The sequence below is a fragment of the Leptidea sinapis genome, chromosome 1, assembly GCF_905404315.1.
Source record: "Leptidea sinapis chromosome 1, ilLepSina1.1, whole genome shotgun sequence".
Taxonomy (NCBI): domain Eukaryota; kingdom Metazoa; phylum Arthropoda; class Insecta; order Lepidoptera; family Pieridae; genus Leptidea; species Leptidea sinapis.
Window position 1 is genome coordinate 19,984,711 of NC_066265.1, and position 13,793 is coordinate 19,998,503.

Genomic DNA, 13,793 nt, shown 5'->3' on the forward strand with positions numbered 1-13,793 from the left:
GCGCCTTAAGCACGGCGCCATGCCTGATTTTTACCTCCGGCATGTATGACTCGCACTGCGGAATATGCGGTGACCTTGGTCACCCAGAGTCGAGTTGGACGCGAAGAGGGAGCCCAGGAGATCAGCTTTCTCTTTTGCGTCATGGGCCAGCGAGTCATCATCCCTATGCAGTGGCGGAATGGCTGGCTGCCAGAAGTTTCCTTGGACAGCCTTGGCGAGCGACCAGAACGCACGAGTTCTCGAGGGAAAGCGTGCAAGTCTCTCGCCAATTCTGCCAATGTGCTTCGACTTCGCGTCAGCAATAATATTTTGAAGGACCTGGAGGCATGATTGAAGTGTTTTTTAAGTTCGCTGGAATTTACATCCTTAGATGCGGTGGTGCCGCATTGACCCAAGCCTGATAGCACTCCTGCTTTCGGCGAGAGGCCATTTTGCAGGAGCGGTCAAACCATGGTTGGGACCTGCCACCGATAGGCACAGAGGAGGATGGAATGAAGAGTTCCATACCTTGCAGTACCACATCAGCAACAGTGTCAGCAGAGGCATCTGGATCTCCCAGCGAAAAACAGATCTGCCTCCACGGGTAGGATGCAAAAAAGCACCGCATCTCGTCCCACTCTGCTGACCTATAGTGCCACACGCGGCGACAGCCTAAGGATCGGGGCCGTGTTAGGCGCGTGATCGGCACGGTGCTCCGGATCAGGCAGTGGTCCGACGATCCCAGAGGAGGGTCAACGGAAACTATGTAGCCGTCCGGATGTGAGAACAATCAACAGAAGGTCCAACAGTGAAGGTGTATGATCTTGCACGTCTGGGATTCGTGTTGGCGCAATAACCAGTAGGCCTCCGGATACCCCAGTCACCGGACAAAACACAGCGGCATAGCCGCTATTTCACGCCGGTTTCGAGTGGGGGAGTGGTATTTCTCCGGGCGAGCCGGCCCAATTCGGTTGAGTCCGTGAGGACCCAACACGGCACTACCACTCCTAGAAACTACTCCTGGTTTTTCGAGACTGTTTTTATTTCGTCGTCCCATCTTATGTATAGTCCTCATGGTTTACTTTCGATGAGTCCTACGATCGTCCGTTAACAGAGAACACAATAATGCAGTATAGTAACAATTACTAGAATAGTGGAAATTGACAAGGATTTTTTTTCTGAACAGATGTTTGTTAGTAGTGTTTCACGTACAAACTAATGTTAGTAAACTACAATTGAATTAAATTGGTGTGAATCCGCTTCCACCATTGTACAACGGGAGACTCCCACTGATCTGCAAAAACACTCAAGAGGGTGTTGGTGTTGCCGCGGACTCGAGTGAGCACGGATCCGCATATTTTTCTTGTAAAGGCGGCGAAACAACGAAGAGAATGACGGATGTATAGAATCAGATCAATATCACTTCATTCATATAGGTCACGGTAATGACACTTATCTATAAATGTCCAAAAAATTACATTTCTTGTTAAAACCGACACTTCGTAAAGGGTTGAGCAAATGAAAAGAAGTGGTTGGAAACTCATTCCCACTCTTTTAAATCAACATTTACAAGTTTATCGTTTTACAAATAATTTCAATTACAATATATGTAAAGTGATTCAACAAAAATACTCAAACTTCAATATCTTACACGAGTGAGTCAAAAAATAAATGTAAATTAATACAGAACAAAAGTTATTGCGTACCTACATTAGTTACATCATACACACACACCGTAAATAAATAAAGAAACCATAGAATAATGCAACCTCTAATGTAATAATTGTATTCTATCATAACCTGTTTGCAAAAACAAATTTAATATTTATTTTCGGGGGATAAGTATATCTATATCTACTTCAATTGACTCATACTTACATGAAATAAATATAATATACAAAGTCTCAAGTTGGCCCGGAACAGTCTACTCACAGTTGAGCTCATAAAATGCTGTCATGACCGGCTTTCGAGTCACAAAATGTCAAATTATTTATAACGCGACGGCTAGAGTACGATGAACTTATCATCTCAAGTACTAATTTGAACTATTTTGGTCTCAAATGACATGTGTTTATGGTTAAAGAACTTTATTCTCATTAAGAACAGAACATATTCACTTACATGAGAAAACAATATAAACAGTAGGTATCTTATTCGTAGTACTGCGAGTCTATACAAAACAAAGTGGGTAGAAATTAAAAAACCGCATAAATAACACATGCATTAAGAGCTACTAGATACGGCATGGCACGTCGGGGTAAGTATAGTTTGATATATTTTTTTTTTAATGTTTTTTTTTGAATGACACTAATTACGTGTATGTATTTTATGTCATGTAGCAGAGTAGGGATAGCATTTAAAGTAGATATGTATAGTAAATATATATGTATATTTCGGTAAGTTTTGAATTTATTTTTGTAGTTGCGTATGTTATTAGTATTAAATTATAATGTTGTTATTAGTATTATAGTATTGTACACATATTAATTAATAATATATGTAGGTTTACATCTAATATAGTGGAATATAGGTTTAGTTAGGTTATATTACTGTAGTCATTTTTAACACAGTCTTTCGAGTATCGTCATTTAACTTTACCGTCAGTGGTAATGTCGCTTTCACTGCAAATAGTTTTTCATATAAAAATCACGAACAGGAACATTCATTTTTTGGTTAAATAAAACCTTCCCTAAACTGACCGGTTGGTTCACAAACAAATATAAGATCGGCGAAGTGGGTTTTGATTTCACTTTGGGAGTCTTTCTTGTGCTAGCAATAATATGCCTAATTATAATCCTCCTTGGGATAATAAATTATGCTATGTGTCTTCTATGTGTTTGTTTTCAACTAAACTTCTAGGTAGAAACTTTGTGTATTTATGGTTTAAATTACTTAGATGGACGAAATAATTTATTTGAAAAATCGCATAGCAGAACAGATTTGTTTTGTGTTCATATGTTCGGACTGGCCAACGTTTCCTGAGACCAATTATTGTGGTTAAATAAAAAGCATTTTCGTCGCAATTTCACTTTAACGACTGATAAAGCCATTTCATAATTTAAAATCACTGGAGTATTTAATTTGATGAACTCAACCATTCGAACACAAGGAAGCCAAAATTATCGCCAAATCCGTTTGTGGGCGTTGGCTAGATTAATTGTTGTGCATTGGACAGGTATTAATGTAGAATTCTATTTTAAGCAATTATATGCGTATAACTCCTGACTATAAAATGAAATAAAATAGCTTTAATAATAAAATAGAATGAAAAAATAAAGCATTGGAATACTTCTCTCATGGCAAAAGCCTCCTCTAACTCTTTCGAATGGATCTTGTTCCATGTTAATCGTAGCCAATGAGGTCCCTTAATTTTGCGTTTTTTCAAACCAGATGAAGAGAACCTTGTAGGTGACAAGGTTGTCTTCCTCTGGTTGAGTTTATAGTATTCCAGTTTGGACTGAGATTACCATTTACGTCAAATTTGTTCTCTGGACGTTCGCTAGTGGCGCTTCAAATAGGCACAAAAAATTTGCTGTCAAACATATGGAACAGCCCGTCCAGTAGTAGGAATTCATAGAGGTCTGTACAACCATAACTTATACCACAGAGTAAGCATGACTTAGATACCTTGTGCGTTATTGACAAAGACTGCTGAATAAGGCTGAACTGTTTGTTTTTCAATATAAATAGATACCTAACCATACATACTACATAACCTACCATTATTTTAAATTATAAATATTATTTTAAAAGCGGATTTCCTAGCTTTACTATCTCTACAAATTTTTTCGTGACATTGATGTATAAGTTCTAGAGGTTTAAGTATGAAATTGCCGTTTATCAATTATCAAAATCTTACCTCCTTGTTGCGGGAATTCAGAGTCAATTTTTTTCACATGAGAGGACTAGACACACACTAGAACATTCTGGATTAAGAAACGTACAACATTGAATTATTTTACTTTCAGTTGTTTTTATTCGGTTTTATAAGTAAAGATATACATACATCTATTAGATAAAGGCTAAGATCATTAGAGCGTACTTAGACTTTGCTCAGTCTTAACTTACGTATAACATAGCCGAGTGTAAGCTAAGCATAATGTTCTGTTTCATTTTTATAGTCATTTGACAGCTGAAATTATTCTGAGCTTAGGCTGTATTTAGTGCTCGACTGACAGTCAGCGCTGACGTCGGTCGAGCGTAGCGAGTACCATACGCACTGACCATGTTGCGTTTGACAATTGCGAAGGAAAATGAATCCATTTTAAACTCTTTAGTATGTGCGTACTACTTATGCAAACGATTACTGAATAAAAGACGGAGAAGATATCATATTTACCCAATTATTATAGTGTCAAATTGAAGGAGAAATTTATACAATATATTCGAACATGCCCGAACACGAATTTTCGTTTAGGTACGATGTTACACACGCGCGTACGATCGGTGATCGGTCGCTTGGTCAGCATCGCACTGTTCTCACTACTTTAGGTACGTCGGACCGACGAGCTCGTCCGACTATTCTCGTTAGCGCGACGTAGCTCTGAGCGCGTAGCGTTCATCAGCGCTGAACTGAACGCGTTCATCAGCGCTGAACTGAACGCGTTCATATGTTTTTATAGTTGTAGCTACGCTCGACCGACGTCAGCACTAAAAGCCTTAAGCTAAGGCAGCCGAATACAAAAGTCAAGTTAGCGTTTTATCACAATCAGCAAAGTTCGCTCCATAGATCTACCCTAATTCTAACAAGAACCTAAAGCGAAACTTACCTTTAAAAACGTGATTGTGACTGACGGCACAACTCGTCAAATATTTTCACTTCAATTCTTCTCTATGATAGTTTATTAAATGCATTTAAAAGGCAAATATGAAAGGAAGTTTTGATAGATATACCTATAAAGGCATAAAGGCATAAAGGCATTTATTTTCTCAAAATTGATTCCTTTAGAATTCTTTTTGATGTCATTTCTTATACTACTAGATACTACTACCGCTTCGGAAACAAATGGCTAGATGATATAGATGTACATGCTACGAAAATATCAAGGATTCACTGCAAACGAAGAGTATCAAGGATAAAAGAGCTTGTGGATGCGAACTGAAGAAGCCAAGAAAGTATCTCAGGAACCCTGTGAGAAGAGTGTGCCAGTATTTAGGAATCTCTGTCAGGTTGGGCTCTTTCCTCAGGGCTGCAAACGATTTCTAACTTTACAGTACTCCTACACTTTTAAAGTGTACCTATAAAACACAATTAAATCGTCAGAAATGATATAATACCTGCAGAGAAAAAGTTGGGAATGTGAATAATTAGTGCCTTGGCTACGGAGCCAAAAGCAAGAGCAAAATGTCGCATGACCGAAATGATTTGCAATAGCCGTCTGAAGTGTATCATGTTTTGTATACTAAACAAAGATTTGAACGACAAAATTAGTTACACCTCCAAACAAATATGGTCGCTGATTGTAGCACGTTGTCAAACATGATAATATGGCAGACTGCCACTGTACGCTGCAGTCGGCTGCGGTTTGTGTCAAGACAATTACTTTTACATACACTATTCTCGGTGTTGACATCATTGGGACACGTTTAGGTGTCACACACCACGTGCTATCAGATCGATCTTCGATAAGTTATTGTTAAGAAATGTGTACATTAGTCACATTAGATGTCAACTCCATAATTAGAAGAAGTCACTGCCGAGATAGATTTCCATCTACTAGATATCCAATCAGCGATTCAAAGTAAATAAAAAAAAAGAAATATCCGTATAAAGCTTTTTACCAATTGTCTAGTACCTAGCTGACGTACATAAAATGAAACCGTGATTGTATCTACGTTTCTAATATTGTAAATATCCCGTCTTCGGTCAATGTGTATTTGGTAGTTTCTGACGTTCAATAAGTGATTTAGAAATTCAATTATAAATTAAAATATTGTACTGAAATGTATCAAATAATTGAAGCAATTCTGTATATCGGTCGATTCTATTTCCATTAGATGTTATAATAAAACATAAGTAGCGATCATTATTCATAATGTGATGGAAAGGAACATATTCTCGCTACGGCTTCGCTCCAATCAAATTTGACTCAGAGCCAAGTTTGCGGAGAAAGCAAAGTATCGAACTGATAAATGCCAGGAATAAAGAACACGTTTCTATTGACGTAAAATTATGATTTCTTACCACGAACTGAAGTTTAGCTATCTTTAAAATTTTGGTCAGTCGAGTTCAAGTCTTTTTAATGCATTGAATGCGTGAATTATTAACAATACCAGCTGGAAACAATATAAAGTTTTTCAACTTCTTTTGAGGAGGTTTTTTAAATAAACGTTTTGTCTTTGTGTATGCAGATATGTCTATTTGTACATTAACGGAGTTAAATGGCTATAAAAATTTGAAAAACTATAATATTATAGTTGAGATAATAGAGATGTATTGCCGGCCTTTAAGTTGAGAGTATGCTTGACGGTATCAAGTATAGAAATACTGTAGCCAATAACTATGACAGGGAGTATTCCGAAGAGCTGTTTCACCTGATTCCACCTTCGCACGACACGCCAAACATTAGGATATCATCCCCACCATCAGGACGTGGCAGACAGAACTGTCTTCCAAGTACAACAAAGCTTTGGAATGAACTTCCTTGTGCGGTGTTTCTGGGACGATACGACATGGGTTCTCATGTTTTATCTATTTCCTCTGGTGTTGCAAGAGAATGTGGGCGGCAGTGATCTATAAACACTCGATGACCCGTACGCTCGTTTGTCCTTCTTTTCCATAAAAAAATAGATTCTACAAAGTAGCAAATTTCATGTCCGGTTTTGTTAATACTCTGTACTTGAACTCTGCTGCCGGTAGTAACCTCAACAAATTATCTGTACACTCCCCGTGATGTAGAGAGATATCACATCTCTACGCAATCCGAAAAATTCAAGTAAAATGGAGACGTTTTGATGGTTAATGATTAAAGCCATAATAATTAATGTGTACCATAATATACCATCTGCTAACTTCTAATTGTCAGGTATCTTCAATCTTAGGTTCAATGCCAGTAAAAAAATATGCATAACAACACTTTGCTTGTGAGGAAGTGGTTACGCCTGCTATGTGAGTTCCATGCCTTAGTGAAAATTCCCCTTAATGTTACAGGTAATGCTTGCTGAATTGCGAGACACTGAATACTATTACGCAGTGAAGTGTCTGAAAAAGGACGTGGTTTTAGAAGACGATGATGTTGAATGCACTTTGATCGAGAGAAAAGTTCTCGCGTTGGGCACAAATCATCCGTACCTTTGCCATCTCTTTGCGACTTTCCAGACTGATGTAAGTAAAAATAAAAATACTGCTGCTCTAGCGGCCAATATATCGAAGGCATGATAAAATAATTAATGATGCTTAGAAGAATAAATCATTTATGTCTCAATAAAATATACCTACTGCTATTACGTTAATAAATCTTACTCAAACGCTTTCTTGTAACACCAGTAAAAAAACAAGAATCTTAATAATATTGGAGTGTTTACAAATAAGTCTGCAGGATATTAGCGAATAATATTACAATACATTAAAAAAAGTTGTAAATTAACATTAAGTAATCACAATATATCTTAATATATATGTATAATTTACGTGACACGTTGTATGTCCGCGATGGACTCCTAAACTACTGAATGGATTTTAATGGGCATTACTTCATGGAGTGCAGTTTCGCCCAACTTGAGAGATAGGATAGTTTTTATTTAGATTTGGGATCCATAACTATTTTGATTTTCAATATTTGTTTTGTATGGACATATTTTCTATGAGAGAATTAGTGACGCACGGTTTGACAGTTCCGCTCCGAAACAATTTCATTATAACAACAGGGAGCATTTTTTACGAAATAATTCTTGATGTTTTGAAATATTATTAGCAAATTCCTATAAAACAGTATTTTTTTATTATCTACAGAACAACGTCTGTCGGGTCAGCTAGTATATATATGTATATATGAGTGTATTGCTTTTATATTTACCTATAAGAACAAAGGATCTTGCAAGTCATCTGAAGGCAAGTGATTATACTGATACTCTCTTAAGTTTTCTGGAATGACCTTCCTAGTGCGGTGTTTCCAGGACGCTACTAAATGGGTACTTTAAAAAAAACGCGTAGGTATTCTCATAAAGGCCGGCAACGCTCTTGTGATGCCTCTGGTGTTGCAAGAGAATGTGATCACTCTCAATTAGTTGACACGTATGCGTGTTGGTCCAATAAATACCATTCTGTTGATATGTTAAAAGGCATTTAATTTCTCAAAATCTATTCTTTTAGAATTCTTTTTGACGTCAATTATATCCCACAAATTAAATTTGAAAACAAAATTTATAAACGATGCGAGACTCGAACGTTCGAGTGACGTATCGTTTTATTGTTTTCAAATTTAATTTGTGTATAGTTAATCCCAGAAGTGAGGGCTATCACTTTAAAAAATTAACAAATTGTCAATCACATCAGAATACAGTGAGTGATTTGAAGCAGTCTTCTTGAACATTAATGCGCTATTAAAAATAAAATTTAATAATTATGATTTTCAGTCACACCTTTTCTTCGTGATGGAATATCTGAACGGAGGTGACTTGATGTTCCACATTCAACAGAGCGGAAGGTTCCCGGAACCAAGAGCTAGATTTTACGCAGCAGAAATTGTTTCAGGACTCAAATTCCTCCACAAAAGAGGAATCGTTTACCGGTAAGAAACATATGCGAATATTATTTAATGTTTTCTATAAATCAAATATTTCTATTAACAAAGTATGTACTTAAATCAGTATAATGCTTACTTTTTTCTAATAAGGATGGTGTGGTGTTTTAATATAAGTGTAAAATATTATCGAAATAAATTATTGATCAACAATAAAACAAAACAATGCTTGCGAGAAAAAACATCTCTATGGGTACCTTCGACCTTCGTAAAAGTAAGAAAATCTATTGGTACTGTAACCGACTTTGATTGAGAAGTCGTAAACAGTCAGCCACGCGAGGCATTATATCCTTAGAATGGTTGTCACACATCGTCGGGTTGTCAGGTCGCCTATACGCTAATATATTCCAAGTCTATGATCAAAATCTATAAACTATCTGCAGCAGTGAAAATATCACACAGCACAGTAAAACAAAGCATACAGTAATGCGACAGGACTCTGATAACGTCACTCTGCGCCCGTCACCTGAGTCTTAAGGCGGGATGTCGTTTCTATTAATCAATATTACAATATTTCAGTGACTTAAAGCTGGATAATATTTTGTTGGATTTCGACGGTCATGTGCGCATAGCAGACTTTGGCATGTGCAAACTGCAAATATATTTGGATAAAACGGCAGATACTTTCTGTGGAACACCAGATTACATGGCGCCAGAGGTATGTACCTACTAACCCATATGTATTTGTCCAGAAACATAATCAAACCAAATTGTAACTCTTCTGTATATTTATAACTAAGATTGAAGAACCCTTTGGTTGAGTGGTAATGTGTTAGATTACATTGTGTCGTACTTAAATTTCATTATTAAAATTCCGACGAGCATTAAACAATCGTTTACAAATGCAATAGTTATGAAGTGCGGTTTGCACGTTTAGGCCAATCCACCACCACCACGATAAATAAAATGTAAACTCGGGCGCCATTTTAATCATTAATAATCTTCTATTGATGTACAACTCGGCCGCAACTGCATCGCTTCCAACAAATTCTTACCCGGACTGAAAAGTTGTATGAAAACCCATTATTGAAGAATTTTACATTGTTTTTTGACTGAAAACGATACAGGCCAGTTAAAATATGACCGTTAAATAAAACGCACTGCTAGATTAAATATTTTAATTGAACTGGCTTAACACATTCATCACTATTCGCTAAGGGCCGTATTTCACGGCGTCTCAATACGTTATTCACGATCACACACAACCACACACAGACTGACAACAAAGTACTTAATTACGGATTACGTATTGAGACGCGTCTCTTGAATACAGAATCCGTAATAAGGATATTCACAGTAAACTTATTTTAGCGAAATTGTATTAGAATTAGTAAGTTGAAGTAGCAATAGGCCATACCGATAGTAGATCGGTACAATAGGTTCTCGAGTATTAAGGTTAGGAAGACAAAGCCCTCCCACAAAATAGACTTATTGAGGTCATCAAATCATCACCCAAGATCAGGCGTTGTGAAAGTCTCTGGGGGACACCTGTGTTCAGCAGAGGACTTCATCGGACTGGTCAAACAAACAATCATCATCAGATGATTGTTTGTTTACGTCCCAGACCAGTGCAGTGAAGCATATTAATGTGTGTTCGAACGGCGGGTATAAATCGCATCTAGATGCATACCGATAGCGCGATTGACACCATGCAGCTACATAAACTTTCTGTGGCTAACAGTGATTGGTTGTAAAAAGTCTATCTGTCTACCTGAATCAGTATCAATCTGATTTTATAATCATTATTATGTAAGATTTTATGAAGTTTCTCCAAGAGAACAACTTCTTGCGCCCGTTTTTCTCAGGCCTGAGGCACACTATTTCGAATGGATAGTAGTTTTTTACGTTCAATATCATATCAATGTTTCAGATAATAAAAGGGCTCAAATACAATCAAGCAGTAGACTGGTGGTCGTTCGGCGTACTTCTTTATGAAATGCTGATTGGTCAAAGTCCATTTAGCGGGTGCGATGAAGACGAATTGTTTTGGTCCATTTGCAATGAGATGCCAAGCTACCCACGCTTCTTGTCTTCGGAAAGTCTTAGCATATTGACGAGGGTAGGTGTATTAATACTCTTTGTATTATAAATATTGTCCGTACCCGTCTAAAAATGGTCAGCATCTAAGAAGGAAGAATTTTAGCTGGCAACATTATCCATAACGTTTGGTCAATATTCATAAATGTATGAGCTGGTTAAGTGCAGATCGCACCTTTATATCTACTTATCGATCCCAAAAAACGAACAGTATCTGGGCAGTCTAAGGATCAGAAGATTGTAACTGTGAAATCGCTCAGTAAGTTTCTATAAATAGTTTCGGTTTCGGTTTAAAGACATTTATTCTTGTAAGATTTAACATAAAATCACTTACATGAGAGTTTTACATAAATATACAATATAATATTAACTTAGGTTTCTATAACTAAGTATGAAAAACAAACAAAGTGAACAATTACAAAAAATGAAGGTACATAAAAATTTCTCAACAAAAGAACATCAACATATTTTATATTTATCCGGAATAGGGACTGGATATGGCTAACGACTAATTAGTTTAGTCAACATAATATAGTCTAATGGTACAAGATCCCACTACTCGATTCTACAGGTATTTGATTTTTATGACTAAGTTTAAATGAACGTTGAGGGAGTATGCAATGTATTAGTGATAGGTTGCCTATAAACAATTTATATACTAGTCTATCAAATTATCTACTAGTCTATCTATGGTGTAAAATGGTTGAATGTATTTTAGGTATTTTTTTTTTATTTGCACACGTATAATGGCTCAATCTAGGCAAATCTAAGATAGAATACACTAGAGTAAATAAAAACATGCTAAGAAATGCAAATATCTTGATCAAATACCCATTAAAAATGCATAAAAAAAATTATGTCCATTTAATTTTTTTTTGATCGATATATAGATCTTTCCAGCCTTTGACAGTTGAAAGTTTTTATGAGATAATGTTTTACTTTTCACTCTAGCTACTGGACAAAGACGCGCGTACCCGACTGGGAGGAGCAGAGTGTATGCATGGTGATATAAAAGATCAAGAATTCTTCCGGCTGATAACTTGGGAAAAACTTGAAAGGAGAGAGCTCGAAACCCCGTTCAAACCGAAAGTGGTAAGTGAGAAAAATCAAACAATTTTTGATATTAGAGTATAATTCTTATAAAATAAAGGAAAGATTCTTAGATAATTATACGTCTATACAAAGCCTCTTGCTGCTAGACAGCCGATGAAAACAGGCACGGTTTATTGAATTATTGTGGGACTTTATTTGTGCTACGTCTTACAGTCGTGATTTGTATGTCACTTTAGCGTGCGTGCATTGCTCAAAGTAGACCAGAGAAGATATTTAACCTCAATTTCTTTCGACGTTTTACCACTGGACAGGCTGTTTCATTTGTTTGACAGCAATATTTTGTGCCTATTTGAAGCTCCACTCGCGAGCGTCCAGAGAACAAATTTTGACGTATAATAACAAATGGCTGCGAAGAAAAGTACAATACTGTGAAGTATTTTTGCATTTTCAATTAATTACGTTCGTTTTCCGTGTTATTTATACTTCAAGAATCAACGTAATAGTTTCCCACCATCTATCGATGTTTGCTGAGGTTGTCATCACTAGTTTTAGTACCGCAGACTCTCGCTACATGGCCAACAGCGCCAAAATGGCGAATATCAAACAGGCACAAAAGCACTTTGATAGCTGCCAGTCCAGTGGTATATAGTAGACGTCAGTGTGTCACAGTCTATCTAGACGTATAAGTAATCTAATCAAAGATTAATTAATGTGGAAAATTTCCAGAGGCATCCGCTAGACACGCAGTATTTTGATCGAGCGTTTACGGGTGAACGACCGCGACTGACGACAGTGGAGCCGCAAGTTCTGCGCACAATGGACCAAGAGCCATTCAGAGGATTCTCATACACGAACCCCAATGCTACTGATCGTTGATCATTTTTATAATCATAATTTAGGTATTGCCTGTAATGCAAAAAAAAAAAACGGACAGATTATCAGAGAGATACCATATATCTAAACAATTTGTTGTTTTTCCTATTATCGTGCGCAAAGTTCGATTTTGCGCATGCATTTTCGTTCGCAAAGTACCACTTTCCCACACGTTGACATGAGCGTGCGGGAATGGTTGAAAATAATTATAGAGGTCGAACTTTGCGCAATTTAATAGGAAAAATAGTATACGATACTCGTGCGCACGTAGGTCATCCTTTGTACGATGTACTTTGCGCACTTGTATCGTAATGTACTATTACAGTGATATCCCTCACTTCTGGGATTATACAAATTAAATTTGTAACCAAAATTTTTGAGCGAGATTGCAAGACAAATTTTTCCTTATATGCAATTATTGGGGTTTAGCAGGTATCAACTGCATAGTAGATCCTGTAGATGAAGTTGAACAAGACATACCAAGATTTACTTTCGATGCGACACTCGGACGGTTAGCTCAGTTGGTAAGAGCGCTCGAACGGAACCGGATTCGAGGCCCGCGTAGCCAAAAAATTTTGGTTACAAATTTAATTTGTGTGAGATACCATAATATTATATAACGTCATATTATGTCTAGGGCATTATAGTACATTGTGATTTTTTAGTACCTATGCACTTGACAAAAAGAAAGTTGATAGTTTTAATATTCAACTGTGCATCACTTAAGTAAAAATGCGAGATAGAAAATGAGAACAACATCAGATTTTAACTAGGCATTGAGGCTTAGCTATATTTTTGGCCATCCCATGATGATTGAAAATAGATTTTATATTGAAGATTTTTACCGTTTTTATTCCTCGTGTTAAGAATTGCATAGAAACTCTTCGTACAGAATATTAACTTTAAAAACCTACCTATTTTTTATTTTTTGTAGAATATGTTAATAATTTAGAGTTGTCGGTATTTATCAAATACTCACGTTTTTTGATTAAGTAATTACTTAGGTTATTTTTTTACATGTTAATAATTATATTCTACAGTTTCTTAGGAATGTTTCGTTATGAATTTCGCTTTTAGTTTGTACATATCATTATTAATTGTGTTGCATTA

At 36.5% G+C, this 13,793-nt stretch overlaps 1 protein-coding gene across 5 annotated transcripts in view; it reads left to right on the forward strand.

Annotated features, from left to right (window-relative positions):
* LOC126967638 (putative protein kinase C delta type homolog) overlaps positions 1-13,773 on the forward strand; it is a 63,994-nt gene extending 50,221 nt beyond the window's left edge. For all 5 annotated transcript variants that reach the window (XM_050812242.1, XM_050812234.1, XM_050812208.1 and 2 more), the window contains 6 exons: positions 7,130-7,303; positions 8,554-8,708; positions 9,240-9,378; positions 10,591-10,779; positions 11,709-11,849; positions 12,537-13,773. In XM_050812242.1, the coding sequence (XP_050668199.1) occupies positions 7,130-7,303; positions 8,554-8,708; positions 9,240-9,378; positions 10,591-10,779; positions 11,709-11,849; positions 12,537-12,686 (948 nt within the window). In that variant the 3' untranslated portion in view covers positions 12,687-13,773. The remainder of the gene's footprint in view (positions 1-7,129; positions 7,304-8,553; positions 8,709-9,239; positions 9,379-10,590; positions 10,780-11,708; positions 11,850-12,536) is intronic.
* Positions 13,774-13,793: the final 20 nt, after the last annotated feature.